Below are 17,326 nucleotides of genomic sequence, written 5' to 3'. Positions count from 1 at the left end.
CATGTCACTTGACCCTTGCTCAAAGTACTTAATAGTGTCCTCCACCAAACTTTTCTCCTCAACTGTTGAGATGTCTTTGAAGCAACAAAGATAATGGGTTTTGATAACTGAGCATAACCTACTTTACACCCCTTGCAACTAAACTAATTTACACCTGAGAACCGCTACTCGCCAGTTTGGGTGCCAGTGGCTTGTGTGAGCAGGAAGGGGATGGGGGTTTAATGACATGACTGGGACAATATTAGGAGCCAATTCCTACAGGCCTCGCATTGAGTACACATGAGAATAACGCAAACACAAGCGAGTCACTACAGTCCATCCAATAATCTTATTGTACTGTCGATTGTTTAACCCTTTTATATAACTTAAATTAATAACAAAAAAAGATGCTATGATACAGTATTTTTCAGAATTGTGCTGCTGATGTTGGTCTTGCGCAACGCTGACTTGTGGCGTCCCAGCACTGTTTATGTGAGTCTATTTGTACTGTTGCGCTAAAAGCAATGTAGATTAATAGCACTGTGCATTGTAGATGTACATTACCGACAGATAATGAACGTTATCCACATTCAAGTGTTTACAAAAAGAATGCATGAAGCTAGAATAAAATGTTTTTTTTAGTTTACAAGCAAAAACATTGTTTTGATGTTTTGTATGTTCAGATATTCATGTAACAAAATATACAAATTAATACCTAAATAGGGACATAGTAGTATACTTCAAGTATGATGTAAAGTTCACTTAAAAAAAACTTACGAGTATACTTGCAGTACAAAACTACTAAACTAGTAGTTTACTGAGATTATACTTCAAAGTGTACTAAAAATGCTACTACAATATTTAATTAGTAAACTATCAGTATACCTATAAGTTCACTTTTAGTATAGTTGCAGTACAAACTAAACATTTTGATGTAAACTAGTTGTGTACTCAAAGTTTACTACTGTTATACTTAAAGTATACTTTTATATACTAGAAAGTGGGCCAATTTAGTCCCAAGGAGTATTGAAATAGTACACTTACGAGTATACTACTAGTACACTGATATTTGTATACTTACTACATAAAGTATACTAAAAAATATACTTGAACTTTACTTAAGTATACTTACTAAAATAAACTTGAAGTATACTACTTTTTGGTAAGGGAAGTTATGCGCAGAAGTTTTAAGTTGTTTTCAAGAGGTGAAGTTCAGTGCTCCCTTTGAATGTTTTTTTTTTCTTTCTTTCTTTTTCTAAGCACTAAAATATCATAACTGATGTGTACACTTTGGGTTTGTGAGTTTTAGACTTTGTACATGAAGCTTTGATTCTTAAAGGGGATTTTTAGCTTTAGCCCTGTGAGTCAACAGTTTTGCTCTCTGTTTGTACCTCTGGGATATTTATGAGATGACTTTGACAATGTCGGCCAAACATGAAACTCAGCACTTAAGGCTAAGTGTGAGTGTATTGTTATGTGTTAAAGCAGCTCTGCTGCATGTAACTGAATAAATAAGGGTGTTGAACTTTTCAACTAGCCTTTGGCAAAAGCGTACAGAGATTATACATTTTCCTCACAGTTTATGCATGCATGTCATGAACCCACTCACATGCGTGCAGCACTCACACACACCATCCAAGATATCCAAATCCTATATAGCCAGTTATTTTGAGTTTAGTTAGTTAGTGACAGATTGGGAATGGACTGCATTTCCAAGAGGTACAGTACTGCAACCAGCAGTCATATGACCAAACCAAAGAAAAAAGATAGGCCATCAAACCCTTAATATGATTGAAATTATTCAGAAAAAAGCAAAATAAAACCAATGAAAAATAAACCTAAAGCAAGATAAACCTATATAAATACCAGTAACTGAGCTGCCTCTCTGACTATTGTCTACTTCGATTTCTAAGGCAGCATCCTAACTGTCATAGTTGTCTGAAATCTGATATATTTGAAACACTATATAGGCAACAACTCTGAACGCTGAGTATTTTTCATATGTTAGTATTATACTCAATGCATTTTAACAATATTTTTTTGGTATCGACTGAAACACAAGATTTTTATTTACAAGTATTTTATTTTACTAAGCTCTTCACAATGCAGTTAATGTTTTTGAATGAATTCTCTTATGTTCACCAGGACTGCATTTATTTGATTAGAAATACAGGAAAATCTGTGATATTGTAAAATATTATTACAATTTTAAGTAACATTTGCGCATTTTAATTATTTTAAAATGTAGTTTATTCCTGTGATGCAAAGCTGAATTTTCAGCATCATTACTCAAGTCTTGTGTCACATGATCCTTCAGAAATCATGCTAATATGCTGATTTGCTGCTCAAGAAACATTTATTTTTATCGATGTTGAAAACATTTGTGCTGCTTAATTATTTTTTTTTTTCAGGATTCTTTGATTATTAGAAAGTTCATAAAACATGTATTTGAAACAGAAATCTTTAGTAACAATATTTTATATATTTTTTATAAGTCTTTACTGCCAATTTTGATCAATTTAATGTCCTTTCTAAAAAAAAGTTTAAATTTCTTTCCAAAAGAATATCACTGACCCCTTTGAACTGTAGTATATATATACTGTATAATATATTGACACACAAGATGCAGCCCTTTTTTAAAAATATGTGTTTTAGCGCCATCACCTGATCAGATCTGATATAGGCTACCAGACAGGGTGAATGCAAAATATCTGAAACCGTTTCAAACAGTTTAGACACAATATCTCTCTCTGTAGTATAACTGTTGATATTAAAAGTTCAGGAACAGTCTTTGACCTCTGCCAGACCTCTCAGCATAGCAGAAATGACTTGACTCTGTGTAATTCCTCTCTCTCTTCTCCTTCTCTCCTATCTCAATTTATCTGTCCTCTCAGCTGTAGCAGAATCGATGCGAAAATATTTCAAAATTACAGATTGGCACTCTGCAATTTGACATGTGACATGTTTTCATGGTTTAGATAGTAATACATGAGAAACCTTTTTTATTTTTGGAGCTGTCTGTTTCTTATTCGTATTCTAGCCACTGTGGTGAACAGCTGTTGCTAATGTTTGAAATGTTGGTGAGTTGTTGGTTTTCACAACTTGCGGGAATGTGTAAAGCTGTATTTACACAGTGTAAGTTGCTCTTAAAGTCGTTTCACACCACCAGCCTTTGTTTGGTGCTACATTGTTTTTTCTCATGGAAAAAGTGAAATTGTTGAATGGAATCTGGCCTGCAGCAGTGTGTTTGTGTGTGTTGGTTCATGTTCCTCAGGGGAGCCTGTTAAACAGCGTCTGGTCCTTGGCCAAATACCGCCTGTTAGAAACCCAACAAATCAGCTCTCTCTCTCTCTGTTTTATTCCTTTCTCATTCAACCAGATTTGTTTTTTTTTTTACCTTCTTTCCCTTAATTCTCATTATTAGCTTTCTATCCTACCCCGTGACTGTTTTACCCTTCTTCTCCTTTATGTTTACTTTACTGTCTTATCAGATAGAGAAGGTCTGGCAGCCAGAACGTTGCTGTTCACACACACACACAGAGAGCGAGAGAGGAGTTGGTATCTTAGGTAATATAATCAGACTACTTTTAGATTACTTTTGACCTAACTCATTTATCACTTTGATTTAAATGGGATAATCTTGTACCATATTGATATAAAAATACAAAGAGTAGGAAAATATATTCCATTCATTGTTATTAACAAAATAAAGTGCATAAAACATTACAATATGTCTAGGTTTCCCAAACTGGGGTTCGTAAAGGAACTGCAGGGGGTTTGTGAGTTTAATAAAAAGCTAATGATTCATTCAAATATAAAAGTCCAATTAAAATAAATAATTATAAAATAGCAACAATCAAAATAAAAGACTTACTAAAAAAATGAAATATTTTATTTGTTTACCTGCATGGCATGTGACCATTAACCAAAGGCAGAGATTTGTGAACATGCAGATTTGTTTGTTTGATAAATCTCGGGGGGATACTTGGGAGGGGGGATAAGTTCATGTAAACTTAGTCAGAATATATTATAAGGAAAGCTACATTGAGATATATTTTTGTTCCTTGTGAACTTCTGACTCAAGTGCAAAAAGTTAAATCTTTGGTTATTTAATTAATAAAATGTATAATATAAATTATTTATATTATTATTTATATCAAACTATGTATTTTATGTATTTCTTTATTTTTACAGTTGTAATCTTTAAAAATAGGTCTCAAATGTCTCCCATTCCTGTTCTCCATATATATTCCATATTTTCACTCTTTCTGTTTGTGAACCCGTCTCACTCGCTCTGTTTGCCTGTCTTTCTGGGTTCAGTTTAGTCCAGCATGTAATTATCTTGACTGTAAACGTCTCCCCTCTGCTGTATTAATAGAAGAGCATGTGTAATGATAGAACCACCTGGCTAAAACACAGCAAACGGATCTAACACATTCACATACTCTCTCTTTCTCACACAAGCTTTTCACATACTACTCAGTGCCTTATCTGCACAATCACACGCACACACTTTCCCACGCATCTAAACACAGCTAGTTACATCTCTGGAGAGTTTCCCCCTGCTCCTGTACTCAGTTGTAACACCAGATCCAACAGAATATCTCTCATCAGATCACATATAAATGATTATGAACAGTAATTATTCAAATTGATGGGGTTTGGAATTTGTCAAATGTGCTTGCTAATAAGTTAATTGTTTATGCTTTAATGTTTTGGTAATTTTGTAGCTATATTGTAGTTTGCTATTGTAATGTATATATTAATTTATTGAGTACTATGTTGTGTATTATATAATATGAACACTCTTGCTTACAGCACTGATTTGAGTTTTCCAGTAAAAGGTTTGCAGCAGGTGTGTGTGTGTGTGGCAGCAGCAGGACTTCACCAAGGCATCAGAGAACAGCTGTGTTTGTTCACACTCCTTCAGAGCATGTGAGAGAGGCACGGGTGATACGGCATCCTGTATGTTTGTGTGATCCCGCTAAATGATTGTACGCACCGTCCATAAGCACACAGCTGATGATGATGACACGGCCAGCATTACGGACCCCCTCCCACCCCAGCCTGTGACCTCAGGGTTACCTTCGTTCCCACAGATCCAATGTACATGTCCTCATCACTTGCCATGGGAACCCACAGGCTTTATCTCTAGCCCCTCCTGCTGCCTGTCAGTAGCGAAGAGTGTAAAGGCCTCTTGAGTAAATATTTTATCTTCAGGTCTGAAATCAGTTTGGTTTCTACTGGTTCTGCTTTGATCAAATTTCATATATATTTTATTTTTATATTAGCATTCATATCTATTTATAAACACACAAGCACACACAAATACACACAATACTCTCAGATCCAACAAAAAAACCCTAAATAGCTAAAACATAACTCAGGTCTCAGCAGGCATGATATATATGAAACAGGGTTTAAGATGTTTTAGCATTTGAACTTTAGTGTGCACTTCACACCTTCTTTGAACCTTTTTTGAAGTGTTTGTGTTGACATACTGGTTTAATTAAAGAAACGAATGAAGATCTTTGTGTGATTTTTTAAAAAGCTTGATCTTTTGAAGGCTTGGGTGTGATTCAAAAACAACACTTTGAGTTTTTGCTTCTGATGCTTGTTTGTGATCGGGGAAAAAAAACGTTTACGAGGAGTCATAACAGAGGCACCGGTTGTTTACGAAAACAAAATTGCTTTTATCAGATGTAAAATATAAAAGTGACACAGAAAAGTTCAAAGGTCCAAACTTAAAACTTTTGTGCCTAAGTTAGTGAACGGGAGAAATTAAAATGTTTCTCAAGACCAGATTTTTCTCTCTCTCTCACTGGTTTCTTGGGAAATATTTTCCAAGACTCATTTCTTTTTGAAAGTTGATGATATTATCCAACAAGGGTTCATTCCAATTTGAGACAAGATTAAAGGAGGAAATAAACTTACATAAATATAAATAGTAGAGAGTCATTGCAGTGTGTGTGTTTTTGGCATGTAAGATTAAAATGTATGATAGAATTGGTGTCATGTTTTATTAGTAATTTAAAATACTTGATATTGGCAAACAGCTTCAGAGTTTTTGCTCTTTTCCATTCAAGTAGCCTACTGTATACAACTTGCACCAATGTCATGTATGAAAAATAACCTTTCAGTTAAACCTATTAAAAGCTTTAAGTAATCAGTGCTCTATTGAGGTCCATTCATTTAATTCATTACCAATATGTAACTACAGTATTTGAATTGTGAACAAATATTGTGAAATAATTCATAACAGTCACCAGCAGGATGCAGCATTTATACATGAATACCTAAAGACATGACGTTTTGTCAAAGTAAACCTCTTTAACCATCGGAGGTTTTAAAATACCAACATTTTTCATACGTGTCATGTCAATTTGGTGTGTAGGACAAATTCCTATGTAAATCATTAGTAAACCACGCTGAAAATCGTTATGCTGGTGTGTCATAAATGAGGCCCATTGCATGTTGTGTTAATGTTTATAATTTGAGACCACTTGATGGAGCTATATGTCTTCAGAAAAGGATCAGCGCATTGTTGAGGTAGCCTGTGCAGTCTAGTCTTCAGGGTGCTGCAAGCATGAGTAGCCCACTAAAACCAGAAATTAGGTGGTTTTGCCATTCTATTTTAGGCTTTAATATTCATAAAGATTGTGTTAATTTGTAGATTTTATTATGATAAAATGTGCAAGAATCATAAACCTTTGTTGGTCACAGAGCTTATTTTTGTAAGGTGATGAACTTGTCAGTTGGCCTACCGCCCACTCAAACAGGAAGTTTTCTGCCCAGAACTATGTTACTTATTAGATGAAATATATAATATTACAATGCTCAGAAATGTGGAACCATGTGAGAGTTCATTTTACCAGCTGTGTACCTTAATTGTAAATGTAACCTAATTCATAATTTTTTAACTTGGTGTATCCTAATTTACATAATATACATTATGAGAGGCTACAATTGAGAGTACATTTCCTAATAGAAATCTAGAATTTTAGTCAAAGCAACTTACAAATGTAGAACATCATAAGCAGTTTGTCAAATCTCAGTAGCTTTTGTGGACCCTCGCTTTCTTTATCAGCTAATGTTACCACAACAATGTTCCCCATATGGCTGTTGTCTTCCTAAAGTGTTTAAAAATTGCAATAAATGCATGGCCGAGATCACATTTAAGAATATGAACCCTAAAGAATATGAAAATGCATTTATACATTTAAATAATTTTTAATTGTTTAGTTTCAGTAAACACACTTTTTAGACGGGTGGTGAGGCACTTCTGAGTTAAAGTAAGTTTTCACTGAACATTGAACTTTGATCTAGGAAAACTTTTTTCCCCAGCAATACTTAGAGTACATCAGTTAAAACAATAACCCATGAAACAATAAAAATTAAAAATAATTTTTTTAATGCATATAAACCAAACCTTTGTATATTGTAAATGAATAAATTGTATAAAATTACTAAGTATACATGACACCAGTTGACAACCTGCCCCAAAATTCATTTATAAAAAATAACCTTTCAGTTAAAATTGTTATTATATGGAATTTACGTTTGTGTATTTACAGTATATACTTTCATGTTAATTCCATATAACTATACATTTAAACTTAAAAGTTGTAAAATAGCATATTAAAGGTTGTACATATATGTTATTGTAATATTGCGCAACCTTCTGCTTGTTTCAGAAAGAAGGTTTTTCTATGTAAGCAAACGATGATGACTTCTTTGACATTTGCATCTCGAGCGTAAGTGCTGCATTTTTTAAAACCTTGTTTCCTGTTAAAAGAAGTTTAACTTTAAAAGCGTGTTTCGGGACACTGCATTCTGCGTGAGTGGCTCCTCAAACGATCCCTTCACCCCGTCAAAATAGTGTTAACAGGTCCACATGCATATGTCATAGTCCCAGTTTCAGCTGTCAAACTTTTAAAATTGTTCATTTACTGAAGTCTTAAGACTTAAACCATGTTTCCTGTCTTTTAAAACAGAAATCTGTTTCTCCTTTTTGTTTGTTTGTGCTTTTATGTGGGCCTCTTCACATCCTTCCAAATGTCTATTAGCTGCTGTGGAGATCCCAGGATTGTTGTAATAACTCTGAGAAAATCCTCTCGGTTATATTGTCCCAGATAGGCTCTAAACTGTGAAGGGTCTGGGGGAGATGAGGGTGCAATGCCTAACTGTTTCAGACAAGCGCCCACATATGCGTCCTCAATGTTAAAGGGCTTTATGACCTTGGAAGCCTCAACTATTTTTTCTGGCAGGTCATTGGAGAAAACATATCCCATTCCAAGCAGGTACGTGGGGTATTTTGGTTCAGGGTACAGTTCCTCTGCCACGTACCATTTTGAGTTTTTGTCTCTGACGACAGGCCGGTCCCACATCAAATAGCCTGTAATGTAGTTCTGTCTGGGTGTGTTGGGTGCCAATAGCAGGCTCATCAGGTTCTCCAGGCCTATGTACATGTCAGAATCAACTTTCATAGCATAAGATGCTTGAGGGCAACGAGTGGCCAACCAGTCCATGATCACCATTGTCTTTATGGTCAGGTTGAAGTAGGAGTCCACAAAGTTGCTCTGCACTAAATCTCTGTGTTGTCGGCTCTCTTCCTCCAGCTGCTGTTGAGCTTCAGGTCCTCCAGTCAAACCCACCAAGAACAGAGTCAGCACTGCTTTTCCCTGGACTGAGTTTTCATTCCCCCATGTGCTCCGGACGGCATTACGAGCATCTACCTGATGAGGGGCCACAGGAACCATCAAGACCAGGAACGGATCCCACTGACTACATTTATCAGGTTCATCCAGGATGAAATGATAGTTGAGTGGGTGAGTCACATGATAATAGATAGGAATGTCTGTGGTTTGTGCAACAGTTGTACCTCTTGGTTGGATTTGTTGATTGGGCAAAAGTGAAAATAATAATTCCTTTTGAATATGATCAGCCAAAGTGCTGTTAATTACCTTATAATGAGTCCAATTCATGACTTTAATTATCCAGGTTTGAGTGAACGCAGTTGTCTCGAAAGAGAAATCAGAGACATAAACAACGGCAGACAATAAAAATGCTGATGTGAGCAACAGAATAAATGTCTTTTTAATGTGATGCATACACGGACCTTTAGCCAAACTGCAGAGGAAAAAAGAGAAACAGATAAAAAAAATGAATCTCTCAGTGAAACCACAGTTGTAATGTTTTTTTTTATTATTATTAAAATAATATATATAATAAATAATATATAATATAAATATAATTTATTACAAAAATATCCCATATTTTTAACTAGTCAGATACTGATTTTCATGAACTTTTAAGTAGGCCTACACCTGCTTCATTTTCACACGAACATCAATCAGAGAGAGCTTGTAGTTCAGTTCAGTAAGTCAGATGTAGCCGAAGCGCTTTGACTGATTCAGTGAGTTTATTCAGTGAAACATTCGTCGGTGTGATTCAAATCGGTATGGATTTCCGAAGGACGGGCTGGAGAACGGAGTGAGCAAACGCTGAAGCATTATGAGTGAAGCATCACATCAGTCTTTTTGAACGATTCATAAAAGAAACCGGATGATAAGAGTAATTTGTCAATTTTAGGCGAGAAATTCTCATATGGATTACTGTTTTGTCGCCATTCTGAAGTAGGCATCACGTTATTATTCGACGTTAGGGAAGAGTAGTCGTCATATTCGAAAGCGACACGTTTGGCGTCGTATAGATGGATCAAAAATTATATTACATTCATGATTTTGAATTGCATAGCCTACATATGCATGAAAACGGTCAAGAAGCAAGTTATTCATCAAATGCAGTACATATTTTGACAGTACGGCATTTCGAAAGCTGCAAGTGCTGTTTTTATGTAATGTGTTCCAGAGGATCAGTGTTTAACAAGGTAACATGAATCAAGATCTTATCTATGCTTGCAGGTGATTTGCATTCGTGTTTAATTTTCTGGTAAAGTTACCAACCAACTTGACATATATTTAAGATACAATTACAATGCAATTCTTACCATAATAAAACATGTGACTTACATACAACATGCACTGTTCTATGTATATGTATTTTTTAAATTAAAATTCATTATTTAATTTTTTTAAATGTAAAATTAAATTAAATTTGACTACCAGGAATGCAGTTTTAGTTATGAAGTCTCAACTCACAATGTTACTTTGTTCCCTGCTTTAGTAATAACTTTCCTCTTCCTCTATATCACCTTTCATTTATCTTCCAGCTTCCCTTTTTATCACAGACTGAAAGACACTGAACAAAAACACTGATATATATATATATATATATATATATGCAGATATGTTCAATATTATTGGATTTCAGCCAGTTTAATTTCCAAGCCCAAGAAGTTACTCTACTATAAGTTTATAATAAGACTTTGTATGTAAACAACATAAAGCAAAAATAATAAAAGGACAAATCTGCTTACCTGTGACAAATGTATTTAGTAGCCATTCTGGTGAGTTTGCCAATTACCTTAATGCTTCACGTATTCCCTCCTGAAATGCCTGTCTCATTCCTAGTAACTGGTTAAGTAGGGGTGGAGCTGAGAAGCAAACTGTTTTTGCACCTATAATGTACAGGTGAACAAATCCACAACTGAAACTTGTCTTTCTTCTAGATTACTCATTTTGTATGTATCATAGAGAGATGACAGCTTAAAGCTACACGCATCACAAACTTGTGGGAACATCGTCTCTAAGGTATTGTCCTCATTATGTGGGGGTTGGTTTGTTGCAGTGAGTAACATAATAGCTACACACACTTGACAACTCTCAGAAGATTTTAGCATTTGTTAATGTTAATGTACATTTGTTAATGTATTTGGTCTTGGTGGAATAGATCTGCTACGCTGCTGCTGCTATTGGTTATTTCAGGTTTTTTAGATTATTGCTGCTGCTGCAAAGCAAGTACAGGAAATTGCTATTGCCAATACATATTCAAGAATTGCATATAAAATAACCCGTAGCAGATCTATACAGGTGGAGCTGGGGAAGCTGAAGGGTTTCAGAGGAACTCTGAAAGCGTGCTGCAAAATGCTCTAGTGAATGCTAACCAGCCATTTAAATGTAAAGCAGCAAGCTCATCAGAACAATCAGCTTGTGCCAAGTAGTGTAACGCTAACTGGGTAATAAATATGTACTAACCCTGAAGCTACACCCTAAACCTAACCTCATCCCATATAGTTACCTTTTACTACCAGTACTTCCTTGGGTAAGTACACCTGCTGTAATAAACAACCCAAAATGTGCTTAAATGATGCTGGCACATCTCCAGGGAACCTGGTGTATTTGGTTTGTTTATAGTGGTTTGTTTATTCTGATGTCTGGTGCTTTGTTCATCGCCAGTTTCACTCTGTGCTGTAGCTTTTGTTCATGTAGGCTTTACTGTCTTTTCACATGGGGATGTGCACAAGTAGAAACAACGTTGTCAAACTTGTATTTCTGGTTGTTTTTTAGGCCACTGCCTGAGGCAGTACTCCAAACAGATGATTACTTGAATGTATGTTCCCAATACACAGTTTAAAAAAAAATTTTTTATTGTTGTTATTGTAGCAGTGCACATACTGTAGTATTTTTCCCATAAGAGCGGACACAGCCATTTGTGAATTTAATGTGTATGGCTTCTGGTCTCATCCACTTCCAGCCATTTTTACAGTAGCTGTACAAAACAGCTTATTTTGCTGCTTGATATTGCAGACTGATGTTTCTTACCATATTATTTTAATGTATTGTCTTAATTTTATAAACACACTGATTTGTAGCGCAAACTGTTTTAACGTTTACTGCAGTGCGCTTTGTTATTCTTCTTGTTATTTCCCTACAGCGGCTATGAAGCAGAAGTCTGGCACACTCACAGAAAACAGCTTACTTCCACGTTGAAAAATAAAGTGGATAGTTTAAACACATACTTTGGAATCTTGGGTTATACCGTTAGTTTTGATTATATGATTTAGAAGGAACAGAGGTGCATATAAATGTTATACATGTAAACATGCACAAGCGAGCAATGGTGGCAACCACAGTTATGCTGCAAAATTATTATTATTTTTTTGTTTTGTTTTTTTCTTACCAAAATTGATTAGCATGTTTGCAAAATGATCATCGAGCCACGTGGTCTCTTTCGCCAGCACTCTTTGATGTTATATTAAGAATTCACTTGAACCATTGTATTTCCATTCTATAATTCCATTGTTTTGGATTCACGCAACCTCATATTCATCTAGACAAATTATTTTGTGTTCCATAGAAGAAAGAAAGTCATACAGGTTGGAAACAACATGGGTGAGTAAATGATAACAGAACTTACATTTTTGGGTGAACTAATGCTTTAAAACATGATTAATATATTATATTCATAATAATCATAATAAACTGGGGGTGGGAAGTGGTTTAGGTATCAGTGTTTTGTTACTAACTCTAATTTGCTACCATACTGCAGCAGATATTGCTAATGTTAAAAAACCAGAGCAACAGCCCTGATAGCTTCTAGTCACATTATTGTACTGAATAAACTGACAGCTAAAAAATTATTATAGATGATTTCCTTATAACAAAGCGATATGAAATGCAAGCAAGATAAAATGAACAGGAATAACCAGATGGGACTGTTTAATATATGTTAATATCTAAACAAATATACGCATTTACACGGTTTTATGTATGCACAAATGGTCCACACATTAATGATGCATGAAGAATGAGTTTTATTTGTGCACTACCAAACATGGGGCTTGAGGCCTGCTTTGTTTTTACATTTACAAAAAAGGGAATGATTTCATCTTTCAGTGTTAGAGGAATGAACCACAATTTCAAACTGTTCTTGATTATGTATAATTATTCATTATTAATTATGTCCAGTTTAGTTTCTTTGTAGTCCTGTGTTCTGTGTTTTTGTCTATGGAGCACCTGGAATGACAATAAAGCTACTCCAACTCTGACTCTGTTCCTATAACGTGTAGTGCAGGGGTGTCAAACTCAGTTCCTGGAGGGCCGCAGCCCTGCAGAGTTTAGTTCCAACCCTGCTCCAACACACATACCAATCCAGTTTTCAAATAAGCCTGAAGGACCTGATTTGCTGGATCAGGTGTGTTTAATTAGGGTTGGAGCTAAACTCTGCAGGGCTGTGGCCCTACAGGAATCGAGTTTGACACCCCTGGAGCCTCATTTATAAAATGTGCGTACGCACAGATTTGATCTTAGAGTGTGCGGACGCTAAAATCCATGGCAACATTCATATTTATAAAAACGGTCTTTTTAATATATTTTAGCAAAAGACAAGAAATAATGAAAATATGAGTGCATGAAGAATATGGTTAGTTGCTTTATTAGCCTATATTTTGATCTAAATTAGAGTGTATAATTTCAAAACCTGAAGCAAAAACAGAATGGTCTGACTTTAGCTTTGTGAAATTAGGCTACACAAAACAAACCAAACAGCAGATGGGCTGAATGAAAATATAAATTCACTCTCTGTCGATTATATTTCGATATATAGTGCACCCCTAATTAAAATAATATTATAATAAAAAAAACTGAACTCATTTGGGCGCCACTAGCATTTCACCTATGCGACGGGCTGGCCCTGGTTATAATGTTTACATAGCTGAGATTAAATCGCTAGCTGCTCTAGCGATGATATAAATCAGGAAATATGTCATGGTGGACCGCCAAGAGAAGCAGACAGGTGGAGAGTCTATCGCTTCTCTCAGATTAAAGCTTGAGATTTACACCGCTAATGATGGCAAGACTGTCGTGGAAGATGAGTTTTTGAACTTTTTAGTCGTCAAAATGAAGTCGATGGCACAGGACGAACTTGTGTTAGTCACAAGCCACTTTTCGTCTGAGCGGATTGCGAGTTCAAGGAAAGCGTTATTTGAACTCTGTCCGGGTTCGTCTCAGCGCTTTGTTCAGCACAGGGGAGAACAAAAAGATATTAATAATGTTAAAAGCTACCTTGCTCTGTTAAATGAGCTTGGGGACAAAATCCCTCGCTTTGTGTCACACTATCTTGACGAGTTGCCGCCTGTGACTTTTAACAGCATTGATATGTCATGTCTACTTGCTAAAATGGAGAGGCTGAGTGCTGACATAGTCGCTATGAAGTAAGGAATGAATGTGCAAGTTAAAGTTTTCCGTGTCAGAGGATTTGAATCGGCGTCTGTACGCGGCTGAACAACATGGCCGCGGTTCTGTGCAGGCCCCAAAGCAAACTGAAATGAAAAGGGACAAGGACGTGGAGAATACGTCTAGCGCACTGGTACGGAGGGAGCCCAACGAGAGCGGATCGACCAGTGATGACCTCCCCGTGGAGAGCATGGTGGATGAGAGTGATATCGTAGCGGCTACAACAACTACTTGGAGTACCGTAGCTAAGAGAGGCAGTCGCCGGTTACAAACAGCAGTTGCATCGCACGAGGGATCCAAGCCTCGGGGGGTCAGATCTACACAGCGAGGCTAGAGAGCTGGAACTTTGCTACAAAGTTTACGCCGGAGCTAGATGTGGATACACTAACAAGCTATTTGCATGGTAAACTTGGCTGGAAGGTCACGTGCATGAAGATAGATACTGTGCAAAGTCGATATAGTTCATTTAAAGTTACGGCGGAGTGTGACGACGTGAGGGAAATGTACCCGGACGTGGCCTGAAGGAGCGGCGTTTGTGCGGCGCTTCTATGAAGTGCGTAAATCAAAGTGTGCTACTGAAGATGTTAAGACGAACGCGCTTGGGGGGGGGGGTACACCACCCAGTAGATTAAAATCGACATATAATGAGAGTCGTGTCATATAATACCCGTGGTTTGCGTTTGGGTCAAACTGCGACGGATAAGGCTCGACGGCTCGTTGTTGACAAACTGTTTGAGAACACAGACATTTTATGTGTACAGGAAACTTTCCTTCCGAAACAGGATCTGGACAAACTTAACTCTGTCAATAGTGTCTTTCACGGGGTGAGAGAGTCCACAACAGACTTTAGTTTGGGGTTTGTGCATGGTAGAATATCTGGTTGAGTGGCCATTATGTGGCATATGAAATATGATCCTGTAATCACAGTGATTAGATTGAATGTTGATTGGTGTATAGGAATAAAAGTAGCCATCGACAATAATGTTTTTATTATTTTAAATGTTTATATGCCCTATGAATGTCCTGGTAATGAGGATGAATTTATTCAAAGGCTTGCTTTTATATGCTCTTTCATTGAAGAGAGTGAATGCACTTGTATTTATGTAATGGGAGATTTTAATGCAGATGTTTCTGATGTGAAATCTTTGTTTGGCCAGTACTTGGTTAGGTTTTGTCAGGATAATACTTGAATTCTGTCAAGTTTGGATCTGTTGCCAACTGACAGCTACACATATGTCAGTGAGGCCTGGAATACAACTTCATGCCTGGATCACTGCATATGCACTGTTGATGCTCATGAAAGTATAGTGAATGTTGAAATCTTGTATGGAGCAGCTGCAACAGATCACGTGCCTATTTCTGTGACGCTAAATATAGAAAAATGACCTGAGATAACCAAAAAGGGTAATGATACCCATAATGGGAGAGTTGAGTGGGCTAAGCTCACAGATTGTGATATGCAGCATTATTATAACTTGACTGATGAGTCTCTGGGGAATATTCAAATTCCATATTATGTATTTTTGTGTGATAATATTAATTGTGACAACTCAAACCATAATGATGATTTGTGTAACATGTATGAGGAAATTTTGATGGTACTAAACAATGCAAGCAAATCATTTTGTAACAAAAGATCTAAACGATATAGTATTAGACCAGGATGGAATGAGCATGTGAGTAAACTCCATCAGCAAGCAAGGGAAGCCTTTAAAAACTGGGTTGCTGCTGGAAAACCAAGGAATGGTCATACTTGTGATGTAAAGAAACAAGCTGTCACACAGTTTAAATATGCTGTTCGCTTCATAAAAAGGAGCGAACATACTCTCAGAGCTAATTCTTTGGCTAAGAAATTATTACAAAATTATATACAAGATTTCTGGAAAGAAGTTAAAGTCATGAATACTAGTAAAATTCCTCTGCCCTCTAGTGTTGAAGGGGTTACTGGATATGAAAACATTGCAGATCTTTGGAGAAAGCATTATAGTGACCTACTCAATTGTGTTAAAAGTGACGATTTCATTATTGGGAATGTGTCTTTTAATAATGAGGTTATCAAGGCTGAGGAAGTAGCTTCTGCTATAGGAAAATTAGTTCTGAATAAATCTTGTGGCCTAGATCAGATCACAGCAGAGCATTTGAAATTTGCTAGTCACAGACTTGTTGTTTTATTGGCCTTGTGTTTTACTGGAATGTTGATTCATGGCACATTGCCCAGTTCTATGCTTTCTGTTTTGCTGGTACCTGTAATTAAAGACAAAACAGGGAAAATATCTAGCACAGAAAACTATAGGCCTATTGCCTTAGCCAGCGTGATGTCTAAGGTATTAGAGATAATATTACTGGATCGATTTCAGCAATATGTTATTACCAATGATGAGCAATTTGGTTTTAAAAGTAAGCATGGGACTGATATGTGTATCTATGCATTGAAAGAGGCTGTGAGTAAGTACAGAAGGCAGAACTCCACAATGTGTCTGTGCTTTTTAGATGCCTCTAAAGCCTTTGACCGCACACTGGCTTCCCAAGACTGAGCTTCCAGCCAATCAGCAACCTCGGGAAACCCCTTTCAGCAACCAGACAAGAAAGGAACCCCGCAACACAGAAAGCAAGTACCTCCAGATTCTGCTGAACTGGTGTAGTTAATCTAAATTTTAACCTCATTGAGGAACTCCGTGCGAGGGTTAATTAAGTGATTGATGGTTGTTCAGATCTATACAATGGCACATATTGCTGTAACTTGGGATTTCACATTTTCATTCTCTTTAATTATTTCCTCTCTCTCTCTTTCTGAAAACTTGTGTGAATGCGTGTGTTCATGTGTTAGATTAGTTTATATGTCTTAGATTTATCCAATAAAGCCTTATTTATATGGAAAAGAGAAGTATCTTGTGTTTTGTGCTCACAAGTTAATGTCTTAAACTGCCGATCTTGTTACTATGCTAATTAATAGTGTTTTCACTATATTTTGGATATAGATATCCATTGCAGAATTGCTGTCATACGGCTCGTTCACTGAATCGCTGGCCGTCTCAGTGATCCGCCGTAAAACAGTGATTCTGTCCTAATTCCCTTGCATATTAATGGTGGAGTTCCCTTTAAAATCTTAAATGATTCCCTTTGAGCTAAATTATTGACCTGTTTCCCTTACACCAGCGTGATGTCTCAGGTATTAGAGATAATATTACTGGATCGATTTCAGCAATATGTTA

The 17,326-nt window shown here is 36.4% G+C and overlaps 2 protein-coding genes across 2 annotated transcripts in view; one reads left to right on the top strand and one right to left on the bottom strand.

Annotated features, from left to right (window-relative positions):
* Positions 1-7,752: 7,752 nt before the first annotated feature.
* On the bottom strand, positions 7,753-10,471 carry LOC107569129 (beta-1,3-galactosyltransferase 1-like). Its single transcript, XM_016255128.1, has 2 exons — positions 10,418-10,471; positions 7,753-9,108 (listed from the first exon to the last, which is right to left on the bottom strand). The coding sequence occupies exons 1-2, from the start codon at positions 10,441-10,443 to the stop codon at positions 8,007-8,009; spliced, it is 1,128 nt and encodes a 375-aa protein (XP_016110614.1). The 5' UTR covers positions 10,444-10,471; the 3' UTR covers positions 7,753-8,006.
* Positions 10,472-14,205: 3,734 nt separating this feature from the next.
* LOC107569118 (ATP-binding cassette sub-family G member 2-like) overlaps positions 14,206-17,326 on the top strand; it is a 4,796-nt gene continuing 1,675 nt past the window's right edge. The window contains exon 1 of the mRNA XM_016255117.1: positions 14,206-14,424. Coding sequence (XP_016110603.1) covers positions 14,206-14,424 — 219 coding nt within the window. The remainder of the gene's footprint in view (positions 14,425-17,326) is intronic.

This window comes from Sinocyclocheilus grahami, unplaced genomic scaffold (assembly GCF_001515645.1).
Source record: "Sinocyclocheilus grahami isolate Dianchi unplaced genomic scaffold, SAMN03320097.WGS_v1.1 scaffold1314.1, whole genome shotgun sequence".
Classification (NCBI taxonomy): Eukaryota; Metazoa; Chordata; class Actinopteri; order Cypriniformes; family Cyprinidae; genus Sinocyclocheilus; species Sinocyclocheilus grahami.
Note: the sequence above shows the minus strand (reverse complement) of the source record. Positions and strands in the feature narration are given on the sequence as shown.